Source organism: Corvus kubaryi, unplaced genomic scaffold (genome assembly GCF_017639235.1).
Source record: "Corvus kubaryi isolate FWS band 111438036 unplaced genomic scaffold, C.kubaryi_AGA036_p1.0 37398, whole genome shotgun sequence".
Classification (NCBI taxonomy): domain Eukaryota; kingdom Metazoa; phylum Chordata; class Aves; order Passeriformes; family Corvidae; genus Corvus; species Corvus kubaryi.
The window spans coordinates 54,458,607-54,486,133 of NW_024581137.1; the positions used below are offsets into that span (position 1 = coordinate 54,458,607).

Here is a 27,527-nt window from a genome sequence, read left to right on the forward strand (position 1 = left end):
ATTCCCTATGTCTGCCTCAGGTAAGATGCAGGCAGCACTGCCCACCCCTGTCCATGTCCATGTTGGAGAGTTCAGCACTTCAGCAGGGAATGAGACACCAAACCTCAGCTTCCAGCCTGGATGCTCCTGGATGCTCCCCAAGGAATGTCTGACCACAGCAAGCAAAAACCAGAAAGCAGAGCTTTTTGTTCCTGGGGAAGTGGGTCAGGAGATGTCCTGAGCAGGCAGTGAGGCCTCAGAGTGCCTGGAATAAAACTCCAGCCCCTACCCTGGAAAAGTCCTGGGATGCAATCACAGGACAAGGAAGGGCAGGTGGTTCTAACAGGTAAAGGTGTGACCCCAAGGAGGAGCATGGCAGTGGCATCATTTGCTGCCTGTGGAAGCATCTGGAGGACTTTCTGCCTCCCTTCTCATACTCAGCAGGGAAACTCCCCTTGCTTGAAGGAAAGGAGTGTGATTTGGCTGTTTGTCACTAAAGGAGACAAAAGGAAGCTTGCATTCTTAAAACCTCTCAGCTGCCTTTTCTCCCCAGGTGACATCAGGATGGAGGCACACACAAGTAACGTGGTTGTTCCCATCTTTCTGTAGGAAAGAGAGGAGGTGTTTGAGGCTGGCTGCTCCTTCTATCTTGGCCACCAGTTTTTAATTAACATTAAGGACATTTGGAAAGGCTCTTCCAGAGGTACAGTCAGTGCTGAACTGTTTGCTTCCCTTGGAGAACAGGAGCAGAGCAGCCAGAACACAATCTGTGTCCCAAATATGTCAAGGGTTGCTGGAAAGAGGATTTGGGGACCACAGGGATGCTGAATGATCCTCAGAGCACTTCTTTACCCCTTGTCTTCCACCTGGGGGAACTGCTGAAGCTCAAAAATCACATCCCATCAAAGCTTCCAGTTTCTACAAGTGATCTTTTCCAACTTCTCACAAGGCAACACACGAACCCCAGGAGTCTTCAAGAGTGATTATTTCCCTTCCTTGGTTGTTGGAAGAAAAGTTGTTTTGGGGACTGGTACATCCAGTCCCTCCATCCTCTAACTAGCCCCCAACTGCCTTGATTTGCTGTCTGGAGGCAAATCAGTGTGATTCAGGCCCCTCTTCTTCGTAACAGCTCAGCATGAAGAATTCCCTCCCATCTTCCCACAGATCCTTGCCAACAGAGCGAACCCAGAGAACGGCTAATAGCGAAGGCTGAAATCACTGTGAGATGAGCAAGGCCCCCAGCAGAGACAGTAGCTGAGCAATCAGCCTCAGGCTCTGTAATCCTGGCAAAAAGAGTTTCAAAACACACTTTATCTAGTGGGGGTGCCTCAGAGCTGTGGAGGGAATTGTTTCATGCAGCCCTTTTATGGAGAGAGGATCTGGAGAGCAGTAGTCCCCAAAATAATTCACGGGGCTTTTAGCAGCCTCTGTTACTCACTGTTGGAAGGGCTGCAGTGCTCATTGTTTCATTCTGGCGGCCAAATCCTCCTCCACTAAAATAAATAACTGGCAAGGATGCATCCCAGCTTCAGAGCTTTGGTTTGCCCACACAATTAAAACCCTTCTATCCTCCATCAGGTTTGTCTCTTCAGAGTCCAGCAGCTGCTACAGTCACAGGTATTTTCCCATAACCATGCAGAGCATCCTGCACAGCCCTCCAAGAATTGAACTGTCCATCAGTTCAGGGAGACCCTGGGAGAACATCTGGCACAAATCTGAACATGTACAAAGCCAGGGCTGAGCTCCAGGCAGGTTTTTTAGGCACTGCTGCAAGGAACTCGACTGACACCATGACGTGAGTCCACCATGTGGAACCAAACTTGCTGTATCTATCCACAGAACAGAGAATTAAAATCATTAGTGCCTCTCAGTTGTTTTAGATGCTGAAATAAAAGCTCAGTAAGGAGGTTTGTTCCAGTAAGAGCTGAATCAGAACAGATGGAGAAGTGCAAGCTATTATTTCACATAATGACATGGACGCTCCGTTTGTTTATCCAGATCTCTGCCTTGCCCTGACTCACTGGCTTCTTGTCTCAAAGGTTTCTTGCTTAGCTTAGTCATTTCTGGGTAAATTATTTTCCAGCTTTTGATGTCAAATGTAGCTTTTCTTGTTCATTATAAACCAACACAGTGATCTGCTCTTATTTGTGCACTGGCTTTGCTGCTTGGTCAACTTTCCAGCATGAGCAGAATAAAACCCAGGGAGAACTTCCAAGTAACCCACTTACTGTTAGGTGCAAAGCAGCTCTTTTAGTGGCCATGGTGCTTTTTGAGAGGGTGAGGGGGCTACTTTTGCCAGACTCTGACTTTAATCAAACTTAGGTTTTGGCTAAATCAAATCTCCACTGACAGTCCTGCCCTCTGTTTCCCCTAATGGTGAATTATTTCAATTCATTTCATCTGGACCCTGGCCTGCCTTTCATTTTTGCCAGGAGGAGCAGTGTATTCCCTGGAGCTGTTAACACTCCAGAGAGATGCCCTCTCCTGCAGCTCGTGCAGAACATCCTCAGCAAAGCCACAAGCCCAGGGGACCACAAATTGAGCTGAAAACACTCTCAGGTTCGGAGTATGGCTATATGACCTGTGCCAGAAGCATCCATTTAAAAATCCCCTTACAGTGGAGCTCATTCTGAGACAAGGGGGGATTCCAGCAGCTTCCCACCTAAATCAGACTCCAGCTTTGGGTCTTGATGGATGTGGGTGCCCCAGCCAGGATCTGAACTTATCTGGTGATTTTATGGGGAGAAATGAGACCTCAATAACTGGCAAAAAGCTGACAGGAGGAGGGAGGAGGCTTCATCTCCTCCACTCTTCAGTGCCAGCTCTCTCATTCACACCATCCCCATTTGCACATCAGCTTTTAATATTTAATTGCAGCTCTGCCGAGGGACTTTGCCTCCTCTCTTGCATAGGAGGGGGAGAGGAAGGAGTCAGCAGAGTGGTGCTGGAGAGCCCCAAGGAGACTATCAAATGGCAGATCTTGGGCAGAGGGAAGCGCTCTAGCATGTAAGTGATTTTACACAAAAACCCCTCCCAGATCACAGGAGATGGAATCAATTAATATCAGAAAAATCCTGTAAACCCTCAGCAACTGGGGGATGCTGTGCTGGCTGTGGGAACTCTTCAGGGTGGGCTGAGAAGGGTATTTCCATCGACTGCCTGTATTTAAGGGAAAGGAGGGATAGGGAATACTTCCCTCCTAACAGGCTCATTTTGCCACAAAATAAATCCCTGGAGGGTCCTTAACCTGGAATTGTTTAATGTTAGACACCACCGCAAAAACAGGAAACAATCCCTGAATTGTGGGAGGTGGGAGCCTGTGATCTGACAAATCTGTCTCTTCTCTAACACCATGGGAAATGACGTGGAAAACAAAAAAAAAAAGGAAATTTTTAAAGCAACTACTGAGAAATATATTTCCCTCCCTCTGGTCTTGATTTCAGATGTCTTAGCAGACACGAGAGAAAAGAGGCAGAGATTCACAAGCTGCTGAATGACATTCTTATCCCCCCGAAAATCTGTCCCTTTTGAGTGCATCTGGAAGTGAACACCCAAACACGGGTGGACAGTGACTCTGGACACTGAATAATACTCAGGCCAGAGCCACAGAAACTGCTGATGAAACATTTTTTACAAGCAACGTGGCTTTTAGAACAAATACTTTCAAAATATAAATACAAGTATTTAATAATCCCATAGTTCAAATGTCTGTGTCAGTAATTAAAAAGCAATTACATATAACTTGTGGGTCCCCAGAGCTCTGTCTACATTCAGAAAATGAACCCCAGATGACCTAATGTACTTCCAAGTGTCAGATCAGTCAATGCAAATACAATGCCTGAGACTTCTGCTGCACACTGCTGAAGTCTGGAAAACAAGAATATTTTTGGCAGAAGAGGCCAAGGGGTGCTTAAATCTCCAGTAACTGTCTGAATCCAGAGCTGGTTCAGGTCTATGTGACACTGGGAACATCAGAAAATTTTAACTAATGATGCATATACAAATTCCATTAAATAACTTTTAAATTATTTAAAGCTAATTTTCTTTGTGTCTTTTCCCTCTCACTGTCATAGAGATGAACTTGGGATCTAAGAGAATGAGATAAGTGGTAGGCAGAGTAGAAAAGACCAATGCCCTGCATTAAGTGTGATTTAATTTAACTTGTGTCTTCTTTAACCCCATTTTGTTTTTCAGAAGTGAATTTCAGTGATGAGGTTTGCAGATGTATCAGTGGAGACAGCATTTGTTCGACAGCCCTTTACTGATGCACCGGTCCCCTGAGCAGAGATGGACACACTGATTTTTGGCCTCTTTTCCCTGAGTCTTCACATCCAGCACCATAACCTTTGCTCTCTTGTTTCAGTGCCAGAGGCAGAAAACATGGAAAAAGCCGAGAAGCTGAGGCCAGCTCAGTCCTTCCCTTTTCTGTGCCATTCTCCAAGGAGCAATCCAGAGCTCAGGGCAGTTCTTCTGAGGAAAGCTGTGTCTGTCTCAGAACTGGTTGCCAGGTGGGTGTTTAGTCTGTGGCTGAAGTTCACCTCAGATCTGAGGACTTCCAGGGAGAACTCTCCCTCTCCCAGCTCTGTAACAAACAGATCTCACTGAGATAAGATCTTTCCCAAACACAGCATCCCAAATTGCCAGGTCTCAAGTGAGAGGTGGGTGTTTTCTGCCACCAGTGCTCCTATCTGTTGTAGATTTCCAGTGCATGATCATGTCTTGGAAGAGAAGTCCTGATTTAAAATCCAGGCACACTCGACAATCTTCACTAAATAAAATTATGCAGAGGAATTTGCCCTTGACCCTAAGGACTGGAGCATTCCCAGGTGGACAATTAAAGCTTTTAATCTCGGTAGTTTGTAAGGTGCCACAAGGGAAAGGAGCAAATACTGGAGAGATGAGCTGATGGGAAAGAAAGAGGGGTATGGGCACTGTATCCCTTCCTGGTTTCTCTCAACTGTCTCTCACCAAAAGGCTCCAGGGAGAGTCACATTTCAGCCCAAGCCTCTTAAGGGCTGATTCCTCTTCTTGTTACAACCCATAACTGAGGTCAGACCAAAGCACTGCCAAGCGTGAGACGAATAAGATTAGGAACAGAACCCAAAGTACATCTCCCTCCATGTAAGAGTGACAGAGCAGCTGTCAAGTCTGTCTCTTGAACTTCCCAGTGGGACAGTTTCCACTGCAAATAGCCATCTCTCTGGCAGGGTCTCTGGAGAAAGCTGAGAGTGCACTCCCCAGAGCACGGAACAGAAGGAAGGTGGTTTCTTCTGCAAAGGTCTCACTCATCACTGGTGTTATATTAGGTCAGGTACTGACTTGGTAAATCCCTCTACATTAGGTTAAAGCTGAATAAATTGAGCTTCTGGAAAGCCTGACTTCAGCTCCAAGCTATAAATCAGCAAAGTGCAATAATACACCTTGTTCAGGCAATGTAAACCCCCAACACATCCCCCACCAGTGGGGACATGGATGCTCCAGGGACATATCTGCATGGAGCTCGGGAGGAGAGGGCTCACTCTGCATCTGGCAGTACTGCCCTGAGCTAAAACCAGTCCTCTTTGAGAGATTTCTCACATTTCTGTCACTCTTCAAGATTGTCTTTGGATTCTCTTGACTTTGATATTTTCCAGAGGGTAGGGGAAGGCAGAAAAAGCCTGTTCACAATATGCAAAAATATATTCAGGCTGAAAAGGGACTGAGGTGCCATCTCCTGTCTTCCCTGCAGGTACCAGCGCATCCTGAATGGTGAAAGAAACATGACCAAGCAAGAGCATCCCAAGGTGAGAGCCAAAAGCTCAGAGCTGTTGGTGTGAGTTGTCCTCACGACATAATGCTCCAGTTCTTGTCAATGAGAGACAAACAAAATCCCAGCATTTTCTGCAATAACCACTGCACCCCAGGACAGCTCAGACCCAATTGCCTCTTAGTATGTACAGATGCACTGACATACATAAGATGCTCCAGGATGGAGATTTCATGTGTAATATTCAGATTGCTATAGAGTGAAAGGTGGAGGTAGAATCTAATGGAAGACCATCAAAAATGGAGGACTTGGCAGAGGATTTAGTACTGGCTTGAAAGTGAGGGAAGGCTCCAGCCTGAGATAAAAGGTGCACAAAGCCATTAAAGCACCCAGAGAGCCACACTGAGCTGGCAGGGATGACACTGGGGCATCTCTGCCCTCCTGCACCACTAGCTTGAGGTTTTTTGGTGTTGCCCTGTGTGTCTCAAATTAGGTGCTGGTGTCATTTCTGTCATCCTACCCTGCCGTTCTAGCACTGGCTTGGTGCTTTTGACTATAATGGGACTTGGACGTGAAGTTCATTACTAGATTTTGCTCACAGCTCATTTAGGTGTCTGCATTTCAGCATCTCAAATGGAATTCCCCCGGGCCAGAAGCTGTGACTGCTGTTCTCACATCATGGCAAAGGGGCACCTCCCACCTACCAGTGTCCCTCATGTTTTGCTTACAAACTCATTGGCATAATGTGCAGTTCTCAGCTCTGTGTTTGCTCATTTGACCCTGCTTTGTGATAAGGGGCCTCTTACAACCTGGAATAAAAAAGATAACATGCCAGAAGGCAGATACTCTGGACTTTATCCAGCTTTTCTGCAAAAGAAGGGGTTGATTCCCACTGACCACAGAAAGATTAATTCCATCTAATTAAACAAAAGGTAGAATCAGAAAATTTTTATTATCAGTGCCGCTTTCTAAGAAAAAACTGGAGGTTTCCTATGAAATGACAGAGGGGTGGGTGTTTCCAACTGTTTGGAAACACATTTTCAATAGACTAGGATGATGGAGATGGGAATAAAGCAATGATCCAAGAGGGAAGACAACCACTGGCCATATTTTTTCTACTCCAAGGCTTCCTTGCACGCTCATGGACAAGTCAGGAGGGCTCACTGGAAACAGGCAAGACAGAAACTTCAACTCTTCAAAAACAAACTAAAGTTTAAATTGTGTCCTTGACATTTATTTCGGAGAACGTAGAAGCGGTGGGATACTCTTTCATTCCACAAAGATAGAAAATAACAGATGTGATGCTTGAAGTAGAAGAGCAGAAAATAAAAATTTCACGTGATTTGTTATTGAAATTATGTAAGAACCTATTTCGATGTTTTGGTTGGTTTTGGTTTTTTTTAGCTCATGGAAGCGAGGTATCCATCACAGAACAATGTCATTCCAGTGGGGAAAAACCGTGCCTTACCTCAAAGTCATCCCTGTGACATGTGCTCAAGCAAGCCCATGGAGAGTGCTCCCATCCCTAAGATTGGCACTCCAGCAAGGAATTTCAGAGGACTCCCAACCAGCTCTGACACCCCTAAAATCACCCCACACTGTAAGAGTTCACACTGTGCCCCACTGGAGGCACCATCTCCCAAAGGGTCTTTGAGGAAGAGGGAGGTTGATCATGGCAGCATCCTGACAACGATCCAGCCCCTGAGCATGGAGAGCAAACCCCACGGAGACCCAGCCTTCCTTTCCCCTCTCCAGAGCATCCAGAGGAAGGCACGATGGAGTCCTGCCACCAGCACATGGAGCGAGTCTGCTGCAAAGGTCAGTAGACGCTCTTCTTCAAAAGGCCCTGGAAATATATTTTACCCTTATATATTCCTGGAGTTCGTGGTGGTGCTTCATCACCCACTGATGCCAATCCCTAGGAACAGGGAACAGGTTTCCCTGTGGATGTTTATGTCTAGTGCCACCCAGCTCTGGGTGATTTAATGGCACCAGAGGCAGAGGTCAGATGCTCCACAAACCATTCCTTGTAGTAATCCTCTTCCTGGAGGGAAGGACTTGGTAGGAATGGGCAGCCTAGAGAAAGACCTACATCAAGGAAACATGGGAAATTATACCAACCATGTTGGCGTCATCTGGAATATTAATTATGGATGAGATCCTATCAGAAGTTATCATATTCATCTCTTTGCTGTTGATATCAGTCCATGTGAGGGACTGGTCCTTCGCTGGGAGTGCAGCAAAGGGCGACACCAATCACTGCTGTGTTTGAGACACAAAAATCTTTGTGGGAGTTGGTAAAGGAAATGGACAGATAGTCCTGACTCTGAAAGGTGGCCTCAAAATCAAAGATGGGTGGGGGAAATTCCATTTAGCTCTGGAAATGAGGTGAAGCATCAAAAACTGTGAAGCACAGCCCTTGGACAGAACAGAGCAAAGCCAAGGCTGGGTCCTATAGGAAAAAAAAGCCACCTTTGCCTCTGGAAAACCTCTGGTGCTGTCACTTTCCCCACACCGGGCCTTTGCGCAGCTCCTCTCCTCTGTTTGTGGGAACTTACCTGTTTCCCTGCTGTTGTTCCCACACAGGAAGGGAAGCAGTCCCGGGACAGGCAGGGGAACATCTCCTTGGTGCCAGACACAGCCGATGACTCAGCCACGGGCAGAAGCTGTGAGTTGGATTTATTTTGGTTACCATGTGTCATTGCTACCCTCCTTCCACCTCTATAGCTGCAGCTGGGAAGGGTCTGCTGGGTCCTTACATGGAGTTGTGCTTCCCACAGAACCCCGCAGCAGACACTGATCGGGTGATGCTGGCTGGGGACATGTGGGTCCTGCCAGGACTGGACCTTCAGGAGTGTGACCAAGGATAGGGAGCACAGAGAGCAGACAACCCCTTGACTGCAGCTCTGATCAGTCCCACCACACGAAGCTGGCAAATCCCAGCACAGCCAGGATCTGGGCCAGTGATGAGTCCACAGAGCCATGCTGGCTCTCCCTGTGCTCTTATCCCAGCAGTTAAAAATAGCTGCTATTAAATACCAAGGCAGAAATACATCCATGTTTAGTTTGGGACTAGTAATATCTTCCTGCACCTCAGCCTTGAGGAGAGGAAGAGGGAGAGGTTCCTTTGTACCTAACTAAGGAGCCTTGGCTGGGCTCCTTTTGAATTTGGCAGCAGTGGTGCATCAGAGAGAGTCATCCTTGGCTTAAGATAGAGCATGTAAGTGATCCCTAATGTTATGATATCATCGGGACTAAAGCAGGTCAGGGATAATTCAAGGCATGAGGCATCTGTCAAGAGTGAGAAATCCAAGCTTTGAATGGGAAAGAGTTGAATTTTGCCAAACTTTGCTGTTTGAATTGGGCCAGAAAAAAGCAGGTCTCCAAAAATCCCATAATGACTGGATTAGAGACCACTGGACCATCCCACGATTTTTGTCCCTGGATCAGGAATCCAGGGTCTCCTTAAACCATGGATTTAGGATTTGTTCTTTTTCCTTCTCATTTCTTTCTTGCCTGTCACACAAGAAAGGGAAAAAGGATCACACGCTGCCTGGATTTGAGACCTTGTATTTAATTACCCAGCTGCATGGGAAAAGAACTCTCTTACATGAGCACACAAATGATGGAGCTGAGGTTTCCACAGCATTGCTGGGATTTTTTTTTTCTTAGTATCAGAGCACATGATGTCACCACTCTATCTAGCTCAACACTGTCACAGTGTTGTGTGCCTTTTCCAGCACCAGGAACGTCTTTTCCTCTGGATGGTGAGGGGTGAATCATGGCCTATCTTAGAGCCTTACACCACTCCCCAGCCCCTGACTCAAAGATCTTGTAATAGCCATGGCTTCATGTGGTCGTTCTTCATTGGAAGGGCTTTGTGTCCCAGAGGTCCTTCTGGGGAGGCAATTCCATCCAGGGAGCTGGGAATACGACAGCTACTGCTGAGGTAGGTGCTGGATTTGCTCAGAGATGGGAGTTGTAATGCTTCCTAAAAAAGCCCAGGAACCAGCTGTCCAAAATTTCTCAGGGACCAGACACATCCAAGGCTGTACCTGTGCTGTGTTCTGTCATTCCCATGGAGTGAGAGAGATGGTGGTGGTCCACGGGCCCCAGCAGTGACCAGGGCAGATCTTCTACGGGAGCCTCCTCACCATCCCACAGGGACAGCCCCACTGCCCTTCCTGAGGGATGAGGAGGGGATATCCCAGACTTGGGATGGGGAAAGCAGTGTCAAGTGGTTTTGATGCCTTTTCCTGGTCTTAAAATCAAGAGTCATACATGGTTAGAAGGGGAAAAGGGATTTTACCTTGGTATTTATTTTAAGGATCCTTAGGTGCACACGTCCAGGTCAAATGCATCAAAATGCACCCTGCAAAAATGCACCCCCCAAAAGATCGGGTATAACATTATAGGTGTTACTAATTAGCATATCTATCAAAGATTCCCCAATGAGAGGCTCAAGTGAGCCCCCCTCCCCAAGGAACCTTCCCCTGGATGGTTCTATCAGAGTTTACAGAATGTGTTCTGGAGAGGACCTTGGGGTCTGGGGCACACTGATCCCTAACTACGAAGCTTCTAAAATGTTGAGTCTCTCAGCTTGACAAACAAGTCCAAGAATGTCGGCAAAAGCACTAAGAATACAGAAGTTGTAAAAAAGGTATAACAGGGGTATGAAAGAAAAGGCAAAAAATCTTTATGGCATCAGTTTGAAGCCGCACACTAATATAATTTAAGCACAGACCACAGGTCTCAGGGGCTGGGATGTCTGATATAGAAGACAACAGCATGGCAGTGTTCAAGACAGCTCTGCTGACTGGAGTTGGGTTTATCAGCAAACACATGTCAGTTTGGAGCTGAATAACAGCACAGAAAGCCAAAGCACCAGTGGCTGCATCTCTTTCTAGGCACAGCACAGTCGCACCTGAGACACTGCTGCAGGCCTGAGCATTGCTCAAAGAGGATGGCTGCTACACCCCAGAGAAAAGTACATTCCCAGGCAGCCAAACCAGCTGGGCTGTGCCCCTGGTCGTGCTGGTGATATCAGATGATCCAGAGGAAGCTGCCACCAAAGACGTCACCAAGTCACTAATTAAAGAGGTCCAAGCAGCTGTAGTCTGCAGTAATGAGATTAAACTGAGCACTAGAAGATTTACACAGCAGAACAAAATTCTTCCTAGGAAGGAAGACGGCAAATCAAGGGACAATTTTTCCCAATGGGAAATAGTTGAAAGCTTGAGTACTTTAATATTCAGAAGGAGAAGGCACCAGCTAATTTACTTCAGGTAGAGTCTCTTGAGTACTCTGGAATTAAAAATCAACAACTTCTAGATGAATTTTGGCAATCAGAGAGAGGTAATTGTGGCCAAGGAAGAGGGAAAAGGGACATGCACACTGGTTTGTGCATGTTGTGTTAATACACAATTAACACTGCTCCATTATCCAGGGCTTCCAGCTGAAGAGCACATGGGGATGTTACCTCGGTGCAGAGCAAAGATGAAACAGAAGCCTGAGGTGACTGCAAACTATGGAGCATCCAGGCAGCCTCAAAACCACCTGCAAACCCCTCCTCCTACTTTTCTTTTCTTTTCTTTTCTCTTTTCTTTTCTCTTTTCTTTTTTTTTCTTTTTTTTTTTTTTTTTTTTTTTTTTTTCTTTTCTTTTCTTTTCTTTTCTTTTCTTTTCTTTTCTTTTCTTTTCTTTTCTTTTCTTTTTTTTCTTTTCTTTTTTCTTTTCTTTTTTCTTTTCTCTATCTATTCTATTCTATCTATTCTATTCTATTCTATTCATTTCCACCTCTACACAAGGGGAATTTTCAAAGCAAGGAGAGGAGGCGAAGGAGAGGGCAGGAAACAGTGGAGTCGCCCATCCTGCACGCAAGGGGACCCAGGCTTGGTTCGAGGGTTTGCTTGCCAGGGGAGATTTCATCCCCTGCTGGCTGCAGCCCCCGCGCGTTCTGCTGCGAGGGAGTGCGGTGCCATCTAGTGACCGCGGAGCTGCCTCACTGCCAATCCAAAATCGGGCTTCGCAAGGATGCTCCGGGCACTGTGTCCCAGCCCCAGCGGTGGGGGGAGGCTGCCACCCTCCCTCTCGCCATGACCCGGGGCTTTGCAGCCATCATCCCGCCGTCTGCGCACGCTGTTCAGCAGACGGGCTCGGGAGAACATCGCTAGTGAACTGGAAAGGTCTGAAAGGCGGGGGGGAAATGCTGATTTAAGATAAAAGGCTGTGCTCAGGCTACAGACGGCTCCGAGTTCAAGGAAGCTCTGGCACTTGCCGTGATAGAGGCTCCTGCAGTCGTAACAATCCTTAAAACTCATTTCCCTTTCAGCAGTTTTGGTTTTCTTGGGCATGACAAGCAGGAGTTGAACGTCAGGACTCCTGTAAGGACCCAATCTGCAGCTCGGGTAGGAGGGAAACTTGGGGTGTTTGAGCAGGAGATCCATCTTGACCCCGACTCAAACGCCTCACATCGCAGAAAGAAGGGGCAGCAGGACGTGCCACACATCCCCTGTCACATCTCCCAGCCCCTGTGACAGCTGATTAGGGAAACTGAGATCACAGGCATTTTTTGGGGAAGCTGCCATGGAAGCATGCAGCAGTTCCCAGGCAGTCGTGGAGAGCAGGGGAGGGATCAGCCTCTGCTGAGCCTGGCTGAGCTCTGCCAACAATCAAAGCAGACAAGCTTGTCCCTCCTAATTGGCTTTTCCTGCAAGCCCCAGTCTCTGCTTTCACTCAATCTAACCTACAGAGTCTTTCCCTTGCTAAGACCCTCCTGCCCTCTTCACTGGGCTTCCAGCAAGAGCCACTCCATCTTAGTCAAGGGCTCAGGTCTGCCCTCTGCTCCAGATCCCCAGGATGCTGATCCCTCCCATCACACCCTCAGTGCCTCTCAGAAAATCTAAGTGCCTCAGTAATCTTTTTTTTTTTAATTTCCTCATTTCCTGCCTTCTAATTAGTTGCTGTCTGCCAGACAGGAGGACAAAACCCTTTCCCCAGGAGCTGTGCAGAGCTGTCAGGTAGCTCGGATTTCTTAGGGCTGCAGGACCTGTTTGCAGGGGCACTGACGGGGACACTCGTGGGAGTCACAGCCCACAGCAGAGCAGGTCCTTCACCTAGGGATGGAGAGAGACAGGGGGAGTGAGAACAGCCAGCCATGTGTGCAGGCAGAACACATACTTGTTGCAGATGAAAAGAGAGCTCCACACAAATATTCACAGGCAGCCTGTGTGTTCCTGCTGGGCACAGGCAGGCCACGACACACAAATACCCACTGTGAGCTGCTGACTGAGCTGATTTGCTCTGCCCTTCACTTCGTGTGTTTGTGTCCCTCCATCCACATGGAACGAATAAGATATCTCAGTCCCCAGTGTGCTGCTGTGTTTGCAGACCCCATTGCCACCCTGAGCAGGTGTGTGTTTGCTGACAGCCTCTGCCATCTCCAGCCTTCTGCCTGGCTGGCCATCAAGGACACGTCCAGCACCCTCCTGACAGCTCTTTTTCTGACCCTCATTTATTGAAGGAAGCAACAAAGAACACAGAGACCACAACAGAAGGAGGGGTGATGATCTCCTGAGGCACCGAGCTTAACACAGACAGCAGGGGAATGGCAACTCATAGCCCTGCAGGATGGTTAAAGAAACTGGGCTATGGTAGAGAGGAGCTGGGCCCTTCCAGGAGCCCCAGTGAAAACAGATGGTCATCTGCAGCTGGACATGATGGAATGGGATGTGATGTTGGCAAGGAAACCACACCTCATGCTGAACTGCAGCCTGGGAGATGTGTAGCATCCTCTTCTGATACCTGCAGACCCACAGGGAAAAGAGAGGGGCAGCAGCCCCTCCAAACACCCCTGTAAAAGTCCAGCAAAACTATTCAGGAGAAGTGCATGAAAAAACTTAAATGTCTCAGTACTTAAAGGGAGCTTACAAAAAGAGGGAGAGAAACCTTTTACATGGCCACATAGTGAGAGGACAAAGGGAAATTATTTAAAACTAAAAGAGGAGAGATTTAGACTAGATGTTAGGAAAAAAAGTCTTTACTCAGAGGGTAGTGAGGCATTGAAATGGGTTGCCCAGAGAAGTTGTAGATGCCCCATCCCTGGAAGAGTTCAAGGCCACATTGGATGGGGCCCTGAGCAACCAGATCTAGTGGAAGGTATCCCTGTTCATGGCAGGGGGTTGGGAACTGGATGATCTTTAAGTCCCTTCCAACCCAAACCACTCTGGGATTCTGTGAAACTGGAAAATCAGCATCAGTTGCTTGGCACTTTGGAACAAAGAGCGTGGAGTGTTTTATGTCAGGTGATGGGCACTTCTGGTACTGGCACAGCCAGCCCACATCTTCCATTGCCATGGGGTGATGTTCTCAAACATACACTCTCTAAAGGTGACAGAGAAGCAAACCAAAGAGAGAGCAGCTGGGACTGGTTCGACATTACTGGGTACATTAGTCATATTGGTATCCCAGCCTGCTAAAGGTGGACTCTTAAAAGCATGCTCAGAGCTCTTGGTTATGTTTGCATTTGCAAATTATCTTGTCCAGACGGCATCCCCAGCTCTGGCATACAGTTTTACCCACCATCAACATGCTAAAAATAGTACCCACTGCCCAGCTGGACTTTGAAGGCATCAAAAGTCCTCCACAGTTGAGTGTTTTATTATTATCCCTCTCCAAACACTTCCCAGAGCAGAAGCAGATACCTGTGACACCACACTGCTGCAAGGATGGGAGCAATTCCCTGCTTACCATACGGCAGGTAGAGTGGTTGTCCTTCTTTCAGTCACTTTCCCAAAGTAATTTTTTTCCTTCTTGGTTCTAAAGTACTGGAACTCATGAGGGAACAGGGAACCAGAAAATGTAGGTAATCCCTGTCACCATCCCAGCTTTTCTCTTAAAACTTTGACTGTGGCCAGAGGTGACAGGGGGGCCTGGCTGTGTGGGTCACAGCCTGAGGACATGACAGTGAGTCAGGGAAATGCCTCTTCCCCTTTGCACCATTGCCTGGATGCATCCCCTGTCCCGTACCAGGTTACACCAGGGGTATTTTGAATGAATAAATTCTGAAAATAAGCCAGGGCTCCAGCCTTTCCCAACCCCTGCGCGGGACTGCTGGGACTCATGATTGACTCAGCCTGGTGGAAGAGCAATTTCACTGTTCCCTAAAAATAGACCAAGTGGTTCATCCTCTCAACATAGCCCAGCACTCTGAGATAAAACCAGCTGCCAGAGACCACTGGGAGGCAGTGAACAGGACCGAGGGTGTGGGGTGTGGAGCAGGGCTCCTTTTGGGATATTCGAAGGGCTGCCTGGCCCTGGGTTTCACGCGGATTTTCCACTGGGGCTGTCTGAGACGTGACTCACCTGTTGGGACTACAGAGACCTCCCTGTAAGTAATTTTGGGTTAGATTAGAGCAGGGTGAAGGGTTGCATGAATACGAACCTCAGACTGATCCTAAAATGAAGGGCAAAGGAGGATGCTTAGTGTTTCACACTATGGAAGCAGTGTTGCAGCTCATGAAAAGCCATGGATTTTATTCTGCTGGCCCAAAGCTTGGTAAATCCTGCTCTGTGCTGCAGAGGGTGTGTTCCATGTGTGGTGGCTTTAGTTTGGTTCAAGACTGTGGTTTAGGGCATCTGGGCATGTTCTAGCCAGAAACAGAGCCTGGTACCTGGGTGCTTTTCCTCCATCCTGAAATACCGAAGTTCACAGCTTTGAGGCTGAAATTCATGGGGACAGGGGTCAGTGTCAGCTCTCTCCCAAGAAAACACTGTTATTTACCATGACTCTGGTCACTCTGAGCACAAAAAAGGGAAAAGAATCTGTATGGGATTCAGTTGAGCCAGAGGGATGCTGGGGGGGAGGGGGCACCTTCCAGACCCAAACTGGGCTCAGGACTGGTGATGGGCAGACAGCAAGACATGGACTGTTCAGAACTAAATGAGCTTTGCTTGATCTTACATCCCTAGGGAACAGGAGGCAGGGAAGGATTAGTTAAAGAGGGAATTTCTTTCCTTGTCTCCCCAATCCCTATCGCCAGAGAGGGCTGAGAAATGTGTTTGTGACCCTGAGCCAAACAAAGGGCTCCAGGAGCCTGTGGGGTCAGCAGCATTAATATGGCCATACCCCACTCCCTATTTGTGCTCACGTGTGTGGAAGGACACTCCAAAAATCTGCGTCACTCTAAGATGGAGCAGATATGTGCCCCTGTGTGTGCACATGTGTCTCACACCTGATTATCCATTTGCCTTTTGGTTCTAAGGGCTGTCTTGTGGTCACCAGGAGAGCCAGGATTGCAGGTCCAGCCCTGGGGCTGCCCTCAGTCGTTGTGGGAAGGGCCTGGCCTGAGCTGAAAGCAGTATTTTTTTCAGCTCATGCATTTGTCAATGCCTGATACTTCCTTCTGAGATTCACGTCCTTCTGATGGCTTTGAGAATAACAGAAATTCTGTAGCTTTCCCCAGTTCCTTCCAGGTCTCTAGTTGTCACTCAAATCTTTGTATCAAAACAATATGTGAAATAGCTTCAGATTTTTGTTAGAAAACAGGGATTTGGGAAAAGAGAGGTAGAGTTGTCTTTCTTCCCCTATGCCTCAGGTACAGATGTCACTTCATGAGAAGAGGCAAAATATAAAAATCCATATTCTTGTCCAGGCAAAGTGGTAGATGATCACTAGTGGCAATTAAGGGATTCAGCATGGATAAAAATTTGTAGGAACATCTTACAAAGGTTGTTTTCAGCCCTTGAACAGTATTTTTTAGGATACAAACACTTCCTTTTGGGGGCAAACCAGGCAAGGATGCCCTAAACCAGTTACTAGGAGAGAGGAAATCCTTCTTCAGCACTGGTGAAAGTCCCAGGTCTGGGTCTGAACAGAGTAGTAGGAATCTTTTCTTGAAGTACTGTACCTTATTGGTACCTTACCCTTTCAAGCCAACCATTTCTCTCCTCTCCCATATTCTCGTTGGCAATTTGCCTTACCCAGGAGCAAATGGAAATTTCCCAGGAATCTCAGTAGCTACAAGTGGGTTTGGGGTTTTCTCTTTAAAGGATACTGCTAATTTGGTTTGGGGTGTGACACTTTCATCCAAAACAGTATTCAGTTTTCTGGCTGCTGGTGATAAAGAGCTGACAGTGGCATGGAAACACCGGGACAAGAATAGAAAGCCAAGGCATGGCCTTGCAGCTCCTCAGGTCCGTGGCATCCCTGCAATGCCCCCACGTAAACACCATGGCATGGCAAAGAAATGCCTAGAGCTGCACGCCACAGCCTGATCCCAGCTGGGCCCCGCATCCCAGGCAGGATGTGAGGCCAGGGATGCTCAAACGGCTCGTGCCTGCACACACATTCCCAAGGTATCTCTTCAGAGGGGTGAAAGAGGGCTTCCCTTAAAAGGTCTGGTATTTGTGGCATGCCAAGATGCCCTCTCCCCAGGCTGAGGCTATTCCAGTGGGGAGCTCGGTGTTGCTTTCCCTGGGAAGGGGATTTTAGAGGGAGGGAAGCTGCTATCACAAGGGCTCATCCTGAACTCCGGGCTGCAAGGGTTGAGAAGCTGTGCTGCAGGAGGGAAGTTAGGGATAAAAGGGAGAGGGGTTAGGGATAAAAGTAGTGCTGATGATGGGATAGGGGAGATAGAGAAGCCGGGGAATGGATGTCAAGCAGGGGTGTTTATCACCATTCCAGTGAAAAACACCTCTGTGAATAGCAGATGAAGAGTCACTGGAGGGTACGAGAACGGTGTGAGGAGGGCGTGACCCACGATGTGTCAGGGGGCAGTGCTGGACACCCCCACTGACACACAGCCAGGGACAGAGTCACTAAACATCCACTCGGCCTTTATTAACCCTTTATTAACTTAGCAGAGGAACACAGAGAATGAGGCAATCCCGAGGGGACAGGCGGGGCTGCACCCACCTCCTCCAGGCCCTTGGTACCCAAAACGTGGGGTGATGGGGCGATGCTGGAACCCTCCCTAAGGAAAGACAAGCCCACAGCAGTTGGCCCACTCGGGAAGGCCATGTCCCCAAACAGCAATGCCACTCGCAGCTGTCTCTCAGCAGAGCTTCTTGGCATTTTTTTGGTGCCCAGAATAGAGTCCTCCACATTCCTGGATTTTTGCAAAGCCCAGAAATAGCCCCAAGCTGCCTTGGGGCAGATACTCAGCTCTGCCTGAGGCTAAATTTTCCCAACTCTTCTCAGAAGCTCTTTAAATTACCTGTGGGGTCATGATGCTGTTCCTGCAAAGAAATTCCAGCTGACACCGAAGAGCCAAAAACATTTGCAGAAGTGATCAAATATCACGAACCTTCTGTTTGGATGTGCTGGAAATTGCAAAGAGATCTGATTTTGACAATCAAGGGCAGGAAACAAGACACTTTTTTTTTTCCTTTCACCTCCTCCCACTCTCTAAGATTTGCAAATGCAACTTTATACATGTGCAAAATGTTAATTATTTCACTATAATTAGTAAGCAATTCCTAAAGCATGAAATGATAATTTAAATCTTATTTCCTCTTCAACACAGCTGGTCTTTAGTTACATTATTTTATTTTACTTCTTTGTCTAGCACCTTCTTCTGCTTCTGGTGGTTTTCTTTTCAGCCCATTTCCCACCCCAGAATTCACCTATTAACTCTATGTACCAGAGCTCCTCTAATAATTGCAAGATATGGCTTGCAGACAGGGAAATCTCTCTTAAACCCTTTCAAAAGGGAATGATTTCTATTTATTTGATATGTGTTGGTCATTACACTTATGTTCTATACCAGCAGTGCTCCCCACCTCCAAATCAGGGATCTATTGTATGTGATGTTGGACAAATTCATTTGAAAGGACAAGGTGTACTCATGAAAGTTTGGAATCAGAAAAAAAAGCCTTTTTAGGTCGTATGATTTACATTAATCATCCAACTGTAATCAGTGCTGTTCTTACATCTGAGTTGGTAGGTGAGCATGTGAAAATCTCAGTTCTCACTTTGAAAGGTCGATTCCTAGCCCATACAGTTATAACAAACAGGTACTCTTGGATCAAAACTGTAAAAACCCGCATGAATTCTGTGTAAAAAGAACATGTTTACAGTTGCCACTCTGCCACAGAAAGGGCCAATCCACGGCAGAAAGAAAAAGCTTGAATTTCAAACACGCACAGTCCTTTGTAGGACTGAAAATGAGAGAAAGTACTGCAGTTTGCAAAGAGAACAAAGTGTGATCCAGGCATCAGGAGGGAGCACCTGTGAGGGTGAGCAGGGTGTTTTAGAGCATGACTGGTCCTCAGTCTTTGCTAGAGCCTAAAATCCCATCAATGCTCCCCGTTGCATCTTTGTCCCATGGTTTTTTCCACTTCCTTTGGAGAAACCAGATAGCATTTTAGCATTCTCTAAAGCCTCACAAATGGGTTGTGAGGGCAATGAAAAATAAAGATGCTCTCCCCTGGCCAAATCCTCACCCTCCCAGGACTACCCTTCCCTGCCCACCCATCACTGAAGCATCCCAGGACCACTCACCTTTTCAGCAGCCTCCGAACTGGAGTGGCAGGGAGCCTGCCCTGCTTCCCACACCTCCTTCAGCATGTGTCGTCTCTGGCAGAGCTTCCCTGTGGACCAGGGCCACGGGCAGAGGGTTAGGGCAGAGATTTAAACCTTTCCCCACTGACTGAGCACCCCCAACGGGCTGCCTGGCTCCTGGATTAAGCAGCAGCACTGGTTTCCCAGCCAGCTTTTGTGGGTGCTCACCCATCCGTGCAAATTACCCCAGCCCAGCCGTGGAGCTGTGCCGGTATTTAGGAGTCACTTTTGTCAGGGAATGGATTCTCTGGGGAGAAAAAATGGGAGGAGGATGGGACAGATGTGATTCTGCATATGCAGCTGCCACATCCAAGGGCAGAGGCACTTAGGAAATGGGGTTCCCATCTGCAGGGATGTACTTCCAGCTCTGGGACTTCCAGATGTACATCCAGGTCAGTGAGCTGCTGAAGTTCCACTGGAGTGAACAGCAGGGAAAAGCAGGTGGGAATGGGGACACGTTCAGTCACACAGGGGTGACACACACTTCTGGGTCAGGAGGCTGAGCTGGTAGTGACTATCTGATGGGGGTAAACCATGGCTGATCCCAGGCAGGGAGAAATGCCAGCCCCAAATTTCCAGGAAACAACCAGCCCAGAGCGTCACAAAGCAGCATCTCCTGGTCAGTTTACCTCCATCCCCTTGGAAAAGAAAGTTGCTTTCACAGTCTGAAGAAATCAGTTGTTTTCCTGCCCTGATTTCCCTGGTGCCAAGGAGCTCCAGGACATGGCTCCCTTTGCTCTTCCTGGCCTTTGAGTACTGGGTTTGGGTCCTGCACCATGGGATGAACCAAATGTATCATGGCACCCAAACCACGGTGTAGCCAAGGCATAAGACCACAACACATCTGTGCTCCATGGCACAGGACATGCCAGGCCCAGCAGCCAACATGGCAAACCCAAAATTGACCTGCAGAGCAGCAATGTCAGTCAGCCACGGAGCAGGGGATTGAGGATGCCAGATTCAAGAGGAGATGCTCTCCCCGGCACTGCTCCCTTCAGTGAGCCATGGAGAGGGACAGGACCCTGGCAGAACTTGCCCCACAGGGCCACCCCTTTCCCCTGACTCGTGCAAGCCCCGTGCAAGCCCCCCTCCGATCCCAGGCCCCGTTACACAACCCCCAGCTCCCGGAGCGCCGTGGGGCGCGCGCGGCGACACAAAGGGCTTTGCTTAGCAGCTGTGTTTGCTCAGGGCGGCTGATTTTGGGAGCACAGCTGATGACATGTGGTTGGCCAGGCGACCCGGGAGACTGGTGCTGAGCTTGCAGGTTCCTTTTTTAATAGGTGACTCAGGCGCTCGGTAGCTCACTGGGGCTGGTGGTGGGAGCCGGGCTGTGAAGCAGTGCCAGCGGCAGAGGTGGTGGACACCAACAGGTGGGTAGCATTGTTTATTCATAGGATGAAGTGGTTTAAATAGAAAGCAGGGTGAGACAGAGCTGCCCTGTTACTGGTGAGATGGGGTTTTCTCAGGGGAGGGAGGGGGCAGAGATCTTGTTGGTGATTTGTTCTCCACTTGTTAGGAGCTGGCTGCCAGGTGTAAGATGATTCTGGTTCAAGAGACCTGCAATATTACCTCCAGCAGGAGACAGAGAGTTGAGTGGTTTATGGGCAATAAATGGAGAGGAAGTGAATGAAATTCTGGATTAATATTTTAGAGCCTCTTTCCCCCATTGCCTTGTCTTCTCCCCCTGTGTTTAGAAAGATCAGTGAGTACAAACGAATACAAGGAATTCTTTTCCCCTGTTGCAAGTTTCCATGTCCACAGCCCTCCCTGCCTGCCTGGGGTGTGATCTACAGGACAGAGAGGCTGTAAACCAAGCCCGACCTGCACAAACGTGGGGCAGGGGAAGAGCTCAAGAAACCCGACAGCTCCTTACAGGCAATCCTAGCATTGCAGCCCCTCACACAAAATGTGCAGATTCATCCGGCGCCAGACACTGGCACGAAGGACATTTTGCCGACAAACGCCAGCAGGGAAGAACATTCCCTGTATCCTTCATTTGGACGGCAGCGCCGTCGGCCGCGGTGCCAGCCACTGGGTGGGACGGGAGGAGGGGGTTTTCAGGAGATTTTTCCTCCTATTTTAGCTCTCAGGGGATGCTTTAATGCCCGAAGGATCATGTTTAACACCCCTGGGGCTGCAGTCCGTGCAGTCAATCAGCGCGGCTCGGGATGCATCACTCAGCGCTGGAGCGGATGCCAAGCGCGCCAGCGGAGCCCTTGTGCTCAGCGAGGCAGAAATGTGGAGCCCGGCACAAGAGACCTGCAGGGCTGGGCTTCCACCTCACCCACAACAAATATCACCCTAAGCCTGGTGTGCACGGCGACCTTTAGCTGTGCTTCAGCATCTTCAGCTGGGAAGCTCCCCGCTGCTTCCCAGGGGATGCTGTGAAGCGGCACCTCGCTCCCAGCTCCTGGGATGTCCTCGGTGCCGCTCGGATGTCGCGATCCGCGCACACGTGACAACTCAGCCTTCCCGTTTGCGGCACAAACTGTTGTTCTTCTGCTCTTATCTATAATTAGCGATTTAGAGGGTGGCAGCAGCCTGTTTCTTCAGGCAGAGACCAGACTTCGTGCAAGCGCAGAGCCAGCCCAGCGGGTTGGAGCAGCGCCTCTCCAACGCAGGAGGCTTTGTGAGAAGTGATAAGCAAACACAGGGCTGTGCACAGCCTGTGCACTGCAAAAAAAATATTCAAAAATGAGAAGGGAAGAAGAAAAAAAAAAAAAGAAAAAACAAAGGCAGTGATAAGGGGATGCCTTCAACAAAAGCCTTGTGTCTAATTATATCTGTTGTTAAAACAAGCCCTGTGACATTGTGTTACTTTCCACTGCCTGAACTGGAAATCTTCCTTCAGCTGCATTATTTGTTCGTGGCTGGAGGGGCACGTTGCTTTTCTTTATGCAGTATGTGAACCTACAGGCCTATAGGTTAGTACAAATTATATCATCTCAGCAGTAATGCCCATAGCCTGGGGTGGGAGGAGACCATTAAACATCACCAGCCCAGCTCACGGACATGGGGATGCTTTTGCTAAATGCTTCAGACTGAACTGGTTAATCACAGGAACACTCACATCAGCCTAGGCAGGGTCCCTGCCTTTCCATGAGGTGCTCTTATCTCCTAGAGGTGGTGTTCAAGACAGTCAAGGGCTTGTGTTCATTTTCCCAGCCAGAAAGGCTGCAAATCTGTGCTTAGTTTCCTTTCTACCTTGAATCTAGCAAGACTCACTGTGCCCAGTGTTCCCCATTGCTCTTACTGCAGGACTTCGCCAAATCTCATTACCATGCAGAGAAGAAACTCTCTGTTTGCCAGACTGATTGGACTCCTTCTTGCCTTTCCAGTAGGTAATTCAGCAATATAGGAGGAAAGAAAGAGATTTGCAGACAAGATTTTTCAAATTCCTCAAAAGGAATTTTTTCAGATTCCCCAAAGCTTTCTGCAGCTAACTCAGCACATGCTGCAAGAACCCTCCTGATGACCTTAGCACAAAGGGGAACAATTTTAAACTGAAAGAGGAGAGATTGGGGTTAGATATTAGGAAGAAATTCTTTACTGTTAGGGTGGCGAGTCCCTGGCACAGGTTGCCCAGAGAAGCTGTGGCTGCCCCATCACTGGAAGTGTCCAAGGCCAGGCTGGACAGGGCTTGGAGCTACCTGGGATAGTGGGTGGCATCCCTCCCCATGGCAGGGGGCTTGGAATGAGATGTTCTCCAAAGTTCCTTCCAACACAAACCATTCTATGATTTCCAGGATGCTGTTCACCTCAAAAATCCAGAATCTAGACAAAGTTTGGGGTGTCTTGAGAAAAGTGGGGGGAAATGATGCAACCAGAGGGTGGTTGCAACCTCACAGCCTATCTCAGGATGCAGCAGGTCTGCCCCAGCCTTGCCACCGGCTCCAGTGGCTGTAGACAGATAATTCCTTCTGCCTCAATGTTTAAGCTGTGGACAGCAGAAATCAGGGAGAAAGGTGCTATATTTACATGGAGATTTAGGGAAAAAAAAAAAGCCTTAAGGAAATCTCTTCTTCTGTTTCCTCCTCTGGTGCCCTACTGACCTCGAGCAGAACTGGGCAGTTAAATCTGTATTGCATCCCACTGCTTCCCCATGTATCCAACCTTGGTTCTGCATCAAAATGCCTGCACACCTGCAGAAGCAGCTGGAACGAAGGACAACAGAAATCTTGGGGTTTGGCACCTGCCAGCAGCACAATTGGCAGGGTCTGAGGTCCCTCTGCTCTTATCATCATGGCTCTTTTGTGCTTGTCTGTGCCTATAGAAACTGGTATTTCATTTGAAGTACCTTTAGTGCACAAAGTTGCCTCTTGTCGGTTTAAAATAAAACCAGAGTAAGTTTCTTTCAGTATTTTAAAGAAAAACTTGGAAATCTGAACTTAAATGCAGAACACAAAGAAGAAGAGTCATTAGGTTTGTTGTTTTGTAATTCCCGTGATTTGGGGGCTGAGGTCTGAGGGCAAAGAATGCTGGAATGGCTGCAGTGCTTCTAGTGTGCACGTATTAAAAAATACATCAGCCCTTTCCTGGCTGTGCAATAGCTGGATTTGTGGAGAGAGAGCCCATTGTTCAAACAGAAAGCATTGCAAATACCTCACTAAATCCAAATACAGCAGTGCAAGCCCTGCAGAGAACGGGAGAACCTTCTCGTGTTTTTACAGTGGCAACAGGGAAATTGCAGCCCTGACTAACCTGGAGGGCTGAGATGCATCCTGTAGGTGTAAAGCTCTATATATTATATATGGTTGTGATGGGAGGTGGAGATGGCCATCCTCACACCTGGCAGATTAACGCAAAAAGAAAGGTCTTAGCTACATGTTGAAGTTGCCTCTTTCTTTGAAAACTGAAGCTCCAGTGGGGACCCCATGGGAGCTGGTGCAGCTCAAAATATCAGGTCTGTAAATTCAAGAGCAGGGTTTGGTCCTCTGGGTCTACCAAAGGCTCCCTGCTACATCCTGGGGCAAGTCTCACCCTTTTCATCTCTCCTGAAATGAGCTCCCAGGGGAGAGGCAAAGATAAATGGACATAACTGCTTGTGAGGCACACCCATAGGAGAGTGGTGTGGCCATGGAGCAATAAAAGTGGGAATTGGCTCGAGCTGGGTATGTGTAGCTCCTCCATGTCCTCTGACTGGCTCATGTTTGGTGATGGCCTTGCCCAGGGATGCAGGAATCAAGTCACTGCCAAATGTGTTACTCTCATTCAGGCTCAACATCCACCTCAGCCATGAAGGAGATGAGAATGCCCGTGTTTTCTCCCTGAACCAGAGGGGTGTGATGTTAAGTTTTGGGGGACAGGGGTGGGGCTGTGGGGGGACTCGGTGTGTGGCGTCAGAAGCCTGGCAGAGCCCGTGGACAGCGATGCTGGCGCTGCCCTCCCGCCTGTGGCTCGTGGCTCACCGCACGCCTCTGTCCCTGTTTCAGATGATCGGGCACGGTCATTTTTAGACCCATCAGGCAGCACCAGCCACATACTTCAGCAAGGACGAGGGAGGTCCTCTGCACCCTCCGTGAAGGAGCTGTCGGCTCTGTATCTGTCCCAGACAGCTGCTGCTGCTGACGCCAGCCCCGCACAGCCGGTAAGAACCGAGTCCTCCCCCTCCCCAGCCGCCCGCGGCATCCCAGCAATGTCCCGGCCCGGCAAGTGCCTGTCAGAGGGTGAGAGAGAACGTCTGCTTTTGTAAATCTGAAGAAACAGGGTTTAGTTTCCCAAAAATGACCATTTTCCCCTCGTCACTTGCAAATATAAGATAAATGTGTACAAACACACACGTGTATCACATACTAATTAAATTCACACATGCGCACACACACACCAAGCACATACACACCCCCTACATTCACTAGACTATACCGTTTACTCATACATAAGATTTCCATTTTATTTCCACATTTATATTCACGTACGTCCATGGAGGAAATATTTAGAACAGAGTAACATGTACATCTCCATGCTATCCTCATTCAGACACACCCCCCCCCCATATACTATATACTATATACATATATATATATATATATGTGTGTGTGTGTGTGTGTATATGTCCAGATATGCCACACTCAGGCATAACATTATAGTGCAACCTCCCTGTGCTTCTCTTTCTCTATCCCTTATTCTGGGATCCAGAGATTTAATCCCCCACTCCAGGCTGATCATCAGGCCACGGGATAATTCGGGTTATAAGGGTTATGAGGCACATTTTTTCCCATTTCTCTAGTTCCACTGGTGATCCAGGAGTAACGTGGGATGGGATTTAATACCTGGACCCTTCCTGCAGGCACGCTCATGTTTCCCCACACTCTCAACCTTTTATGGGGCCCCTGCTCAGAGATGCAGTCTCTGGAGCGTGTATCAGGGAGAGGTCCAGATGAAGCAGTCCCAGCTGAAAATAAATAAGTGGAGACTGCATTTGGAAAATTACAACTGGTTAGAAAACCAAGAAAAAAATTTTTTTAAATTACAAAGCATTAAATTACACAATTCATAATGCAATTACAAATGTAGATCAGTTTTAATTTTTGAAATATTGAAGTATAAGGAAAAATATTGGCTAAATCAAACTTTGGAAAAATCAGTGCTAGTTTTGTTTATCGCTTAACTTTGAAAAAATGGGTTTGGGGTTTTATTTGTTGACTGGCACTTTAGAAGACATATTTCTGATCAACCTGGAATAAAATTGTTTTTTCAACTGTACAGAACTGCCAGTAAACCAAAACAGAAAACCACAACCTGCATGGTTTTCAGGTGTAATTGATATACACATTACTACACATAAGCACATAAAAATATATATGCAGATAATGTGTCTCCCTGTGCAGTTTGATGGCATTTCTCTTCATATCTTTTCCAGAGTACTGTGAAGGACAACTCCATTCACACTCCCCACAGACAGAAAAAAAGCAAGGTAGGAAATGTTTAAGATAAGCACCATTATCTAACCAAATATTTGTGGCCTGTGAGTGTGATCTAAATACCCACACAAGGCAGCCAGGAGCACTTTCATACTGAATATAGCTATCAGCTGCTCGGTTGCCCTTCCCCACATTCAGAAGTTTTTCACAGATTAAAAAAAAAAACAAACAACAAACCTTTGTTTTAAAAAGTGCATTCCAAGTACGTTGGCGCATGCAAAAGATTTGGATTTTTCACTTGCTGCAAAATATGCTGATTTTGGTGTTCTGAGTGTGGGTTTCTTTTACTAATGTTCAAAACTTATTTTTAGCCAGAACAATCTGTGTGTAACAGAGTGAAATAACACTGTGCACCCTTGCTTTGAGCAACAACTAATAATATTCCAGGCATAACTCTGCAGACGTAACTGCACAGGCATGCCAAGGGTCAGCAGATCTGTTTACTGAAAGAAAAGCCACCAGGATTACTGTCTCTTTTAGACAATCATTAAAGGCTTCGGCTACCTTCCCTGTGGATAAATGCCCAGGCAGTGCAGGCTGCAGGTATTCAGTTGAGTGTTCAGTGCCCAGGATGCACAAACTGAGGAGAAAAATTGCAGAAAGGGAGGTTCAAAGCGAGGCTGGACAACCACAGTCCACTCTGTTCACTTCTGTACCAACACTGCTGTGAATTTGAGATGAGCTCAGTCTGACTGAGTATAAACAGGTCTAACTTTCCTGGCCACCACCTATAGGAGCTACTCCACCCTGTGGTCCCTCAGCCTTGCTTTTCCCTCTAAGGCAGCACAGATTTTGGCGTGCTGATTCCAGCAGTTTGCAAACCTTAGTTAGCCTCATGCCTGTACAAGTCTACAAGTCAGAAGAGCTTTATTTAAGTCTCCAGCTATGTAAACGTGCACCTATTCTTGTGCAAATGGTAACATGGAGTACACTCCTGAGTGCAACAGAAGAAATCATTAATCAGATGAACATCCTTCCCCAAGCCCTCCCTCCTCAGCAGGGGGCACCCCATAGTGTCCAACCTTATCAGCTCAGTTTGACACTTTGGTTCCCTCTCCCCATTTTCTTCTTGAGATCTCTTCACAAATAGCTCCTTGGCTTTCTTCTGTACCCAGATCCTTTGTTTCCAGACTCTTCAGGTCCTCAGCTGGGGACACAACAGTCCTGGACACTGGGCAGCAGGAGGGAGGAGTTAACTTCTAGCTGACTTCTCTAAGTCAGCCTTATCTTTCTTACGGTTATTCTCTCTTGATGGCATAGTCCAAATCGGGCACCTCTCTTGTGCTGTAGCTGGACTGAATCCAGGGAATTGTAGACTAACC

The 27,527-nt window shown here is 47.8% G+C and overlaps 1 protein-coding gene across 3 annotated transcripts in view; it reads left to right on the forward strand.

Moving 5' to 3' along the window:
• The first annotated feature begins 2,904 nt into the window (after nt 1–2,904).
• The window catches only part of XIRP1 (xin actin binding repeat containing 1), a 33,506-nt gene continuing 8,883 nt past the window's right edge, over nt 2,905–27,527 (forward strand). Inside the window, exons 1-7 of one of the 3 annotated variants that reach the window (XM_042044086.1) lie at nt 2,905–2,985; nt 4,343–4,487; nt 5,708–5,762; nt 7,130–7,543; nt 8,312–8,393; nt 24,718–24,872; nt 26,145–26,198. In XM_042044086.1, coding sequence (XP_041900020.1) covers nt 4,360–4,487; nt 5,708–5,762; nt 7,130–7,543; nt 8,312–8,393; nt 24,718–24,872; nt 26,145–26,198 — 888 coding nt within the window. In that variant the 5' untranslated portion in view covers nt 2,905–2,985; nt 4,343–4,359. Of the gene's footprint in view, nt 2,986–4,342; nt 4,488–5,707; nt 5,763–7,129; nt 7,544–8,311; nt 8,394–20,606; nt 20,656–24,717; nt 24,873–26,144; nt 26,199–27,527 lie in introns of those variants that run through there. The other 2 variants (XM_042044088.1, XM_042044087.1) reach the window with 2 other exon arrangements.